At 42.4% G+C, this 4,395-nt stretch overlaps 1 protein-coding gene across 1 annotated transcript in view; it reads right to left on the bottom strand.

Moving 5' to 3' along the window:
• Positions 1 to 2,407: 2,407 nt before the first annotated feature.
• The window catches only part of ICOS (inducible T cell costimulator), a 48,004-nt gene continuing 46,016 nt past the window's right edge, over positions 2,408 to 4,395 (bottom strand). The window contains exon 5 of the mRNA XM_007454888.1: positions 2,408 to 2,448. Within this exon, the coding sequence (XP_007454950.1) occupies positions 2,408 to 2,448 (41 nt within the window). The remainder of the gene's footprint in view (positions 2,449 to 4,395) is intronic.

Genomic DNA, 4,395 nt, shown 5'->3' with positions numbered 1-4,395 from the left:
AAAAAAAAAAAAAAAAAAAAAAAAAAAACATTATAAGGACACCTGGAGAAACTTGAATGAAGTGTGAGAATTAGGGGCAGCAATGTATCCACGTTAATTTTCTGATGTCAGTGATTATATTGTGCTTATGGAGGAGAGGGTATTGTTTAGAAGAAACATAAACCGGTCAGAGGTGACAGGGCCTTAGGTCAGAAACTCAGAAAAATAACAGTCCTTTTGCTGGCCTTCCAGCTGTTTTATATTTGTAGTTGTCTCAAATTAAAAAAGAAAAAAAAGGGCTTCCCTGGTGGCGCAGTGGTTGAGGGTCCGCCTGCCGATGCAGGGGACGCGGGTTCGTGCCCCGGTCCGGGAAGATCCCACGTGCTGCGGAGCGGCTGGGCCCGCGAGCCGTGGCCGCCGAGCCTGCGCGTCCGGAGCCTGCGCTCCACAGCGGGAGAGGCCGCAACGGTGAGAGGCCCGCGTACCGCAAAAAAAACCCCACAAAGATATGAAAAAAGGAACTGTTCCAAGCAGTGTAACGATCTTTAAGAACAAGGTCAAATTTGCAGGTGCTGGCTACAGTAATCATTTCCCTCCCCCAAGAAAACAGATATTTTCAGCTGAATATCAAATGTTTATTCTTTAGTTTCCTACTACTACAAAAATCTATTTCATAATTAGCTCCTCTTAAAACCAGTTTTTATTTCACAGAAATTGTATTCTTTAATAATTCACTTTGAAATGTACAGGGCTAAGGATGAAGATGCTTCAGGGCACAACTTGGACAACCAGGAGAAGCAGACCATATGAGAGTGGTCCTCCCCACTTGACGCCCACGCAGAAACCTGCAAACAACTCAGAGAACACCTCTGCCAAGACAGCCAGGTTGCCCAAGTCAGCGAAACACCGTACTTGATGCAAATTACACATTCAGTACTGTACTGTACATATCCAGCATTACACATGCTTAAAATAAGTATGCATAATGACATATGAGGTCTCACTTTTAAAGTAAACTATAAGCAGGCAACTACAAGTTTTAAAACTACTAAATAATCCCTTTTTTACCTAAGTTGGAAATATTGTTGCATACACACTGGCTGCTTCAGAAGCCTTGGGCATGCAGACAGGAAGTGGAGGAAGTATTTCAGCTAAGAATAATCACATGTCACAATGCACTTAAGAGTCTTTCCAGCTAAACCAAATTCAAAGGAAGACTGCCTTGAAGGGCCAGCGTCGGTTTCCTCCTGGCTAAGGAGAGTTTCTCAATTCTGGGAATTCCACCCAGGTCTGGATGGCTGCTCCAGGCTGATGGGGGCTGTTTCAACCTATAAAGCCCAGAGGCAGTGCGGCTGTAGTTTGGCAGTGACCTCTAGGAACTGCAGGTTTCATGCTGAATAGATCATGGGCTCTATCTCCCAGGGCAATGCTTGACAGTGAAAGATGGATTCCTTTGTTTGCTTGCAATTTTGGCAGGATCTCCAAAACTAGCCTAGCTTGTAATTAATAGCACCATGAAAACACAGATAATGGTAGAAAAGGATATCAAAAAATGAAGTCACTTTTGATTCTGGGCAATGTTTCCTACTACTGGTGTCAATGAGTCAGCAAAGTAAACCATTTGAACTGAGTTTAGGAAAATAAGATATCTTTCTGGAGCAAAAAATATGCTTATTTAGGGAGAATATAGGCAAGTTATAGTCACTAGGCTGCAGCTGTATATATGAAACTAAGCAGCAGAAGGAAAAAATGTAGACATAGCTCCCAACTCAGCATGTCTGTCAAGTACTTATGTGGAAGTATTTTTAAAAGGAAAATTGAGGGCAGAAGAAGGCACCTAAATTGCTTGTGCAGTGGTCACCTGGGGTTCAGAAGTTGGAGAGGATTACTGTGTTCCACTGTATTAGTAGGCTATCCTTACATATCCGCACCTCAGAGATCAAATAACTGCAGTTTTGAAGCATCCCCCTCTACTGCCTGATGATAAAAGGAATGCTCCTCCCTACAGAAAGAAGAGGTAGTCTGTTAGTGAAATGCAGACAGACTGTGGCCCTCAGCTGCCCATTTGCTTTGCAGATTCCATACCCTTGACATCTTTAAAACATTTTTATAGATGTGTTTGTTTTCCTGGCTGGTGCATTGCTTAGAAGCAGATCTGAAGACAGGGTTTCCATCCCAGTGAGGTCTGTTTGTTGAGCACACACAAGCTGGCCTTTCTATAAAGCTAGTTGCGAGAGGGTATTTGTTTTGAGAGAACTCAACAGTACTAAGGCAGTCTGTTAAAATCCCTATTGACTGATATAGTCACTGGTCCAGACTGAACAAAACATCAGCAAAAGATGGATGTAGTCAAATCAAGTCAGACTGTCTGTGGTCCAGGAAATAGAGAATCTTGCTCTTCAAGTTGGAGGGAACTGGCCAGTGTGGCTCATGCCTGGGTGTCAGAGAGTTCCAAATTACGGGTCACATCTGTAACAAAAATTTAGCATAAATTCTTTAAAAGCTTTCCACGTGCCAATCGCCTTCAGCAAGGCTTCCCCTTTCCTCTGCCTCCTGTAAACACGCACACACACATGAGCACACACACACAGGCAAACACATACCCCGTCCAAACTCTTCTTTATGCTTCAAGACTGAGCACCAATTCCATGTTTTCCATGGAGTTTTACCCAGCCCACTCTTGACTCTTATTGCAAACTTTGTCTGAACTCTACCACTTTGCAATTAATTGAGGACTTTTAACACTATCACGTGACTCCACCCTCCATGCAAACATATTACCTCTCCCAATGACATTATAAACTGAAGACAAGGACTGTCTTAGGTCTTCCCTCCCTCTACCCAACACACATTACTCAACACGGTGTTATTCACATAATAACAAATATTTGACAGAGGTGCTGAGTCATGCTCTGCCTGGAATTGTATATGTGTAATGCTGCCGGAATACAGAAGAAAGACCCTGCCTACCCTCAAGAAGATAGCCCTACACTGGAGCTACGCTCTGGCCTACACTCTGGCCATTTTCAGTTACTATTTGTTTACATGTAACTGCAAGATATATGCTAGGCTTGGTAGATGGGGCACGAAACTACCCTCCTCTGATTTCAGCTGCACCACTTCTGAGCATGCTGACTATTCTAGCAAAATAGCCTCACCCTGCATTTCTCTGCTCTTCTGCCTCAGGGCTTTCTCTGAAGGCTTAAGAGCAGTCTCACGGCATGCACAGAGCAAGGCTCAGGAACAAAGGAGAGTAATGCATCCTGCAGGCAACCCCAAGCCAGTGGGGATGGGAGCCAATGGATAAATGCCCCATTTGCCATCCTTCAGAAGAACAATTCTGGGAGACAGCTGTATACTTCTCAGAAGTCCTGTGGCCTCTAGCTGAGATCTTAGTAATGCAACCTTCATCTGCTTTTCTGCCTTTCCTGTCTCCCTCTCCCTGTTCCCTCACCCCTTCTTCCTTCCAAATAAACTACTTGCATCCAAGTGTCTGTCTCAGGGTCTGCTTTCAGGGACCCAAATTAAGATAGAAACATTATTATAAGCACAGAGATTGAGAGAAAAGATTTTTTTTCCAATAGCAGAATAATGAAACACAAGCTCTTTGCTAGTGTCAAAGCTATGGTATCAACTCTCTGGAGAACCAAAGAATCACTGAACACCAGAAGAAACATCAATTTCTTTCATCTAAAAAAAATGAGGACTAAAGGAGATTTAGCCCCTTCCCGCGCTTTGATTCCATGATTACAGGTGTTTTGTTCATCCCTTTTATACAAGTCCTTTACCACTGAGTGGTGGCAAAAATACAGTGGCTTCTGTCTCATTATACACCTTCCATCACTGCGACCTCAAAGGGATAAGATTTACAAGAATGGATATTTCAGACTTTCTGGGATGGTCCTCAACTTAAGAACACTGCAGTTGACAACACTCACCCTGAATGAAAAAGGTCAAAGTCCCACCTAACTGACTTCCACAGCCATCCAATTTCTCCAACCATGCACATTTTTTACGTTGAAATAACAATACCTTCACCAATTTCTCCTTCTTTCCCTTGGGAATACCAGCCCAGATCATTCTTCCAAACCTCAGTCGAAAACCTTCATATCTGTGTATCTCCCACAGTGCCTCACTCAGTAATTTACACTAAAATGATATTCAATAAATCTCATCGTATGACTTAATGAACTTTTTAACAAGGAAGACTTAGAATCACCCCAATTTTTAAAATATCGATTGGAAGATTGCCTTGATACCATAGGGGTTTATGAACTTTTTGGTTTTTTTAATAGTGGTTTACAAACATGTTTTCAATGAACTAGAGAGAGCATCAGTTCAGTTAAAATGAAAATTTGACTTTTTACAGAAAATACTAGAGACATTTTCCCTTCCTTTAAAATAAAAAATTAAAAT

The sequence above is a fragment of the Lipotes vexillifer genome, unplaced genomic scaffold, assembly GCF_000442215.2.
Source record: "Lipotes vexillifer unplaced genomic scaffold, Lipotes_vexillifer_v1.1 scaffold313, whole genome shotgun sequence".
Taxonomy (NCBI): domain Eukaryota; kingdom Metazoa; phylum Chordata; class Mammalia; order Artiodactyla; family Lipotidae; genus Lipotes; species Lipotes vexillifer.
Note: the sequence above shows the minus strand (reverse complement) of the source record. Positions and strands in the feature narration are given on the sequence as shown.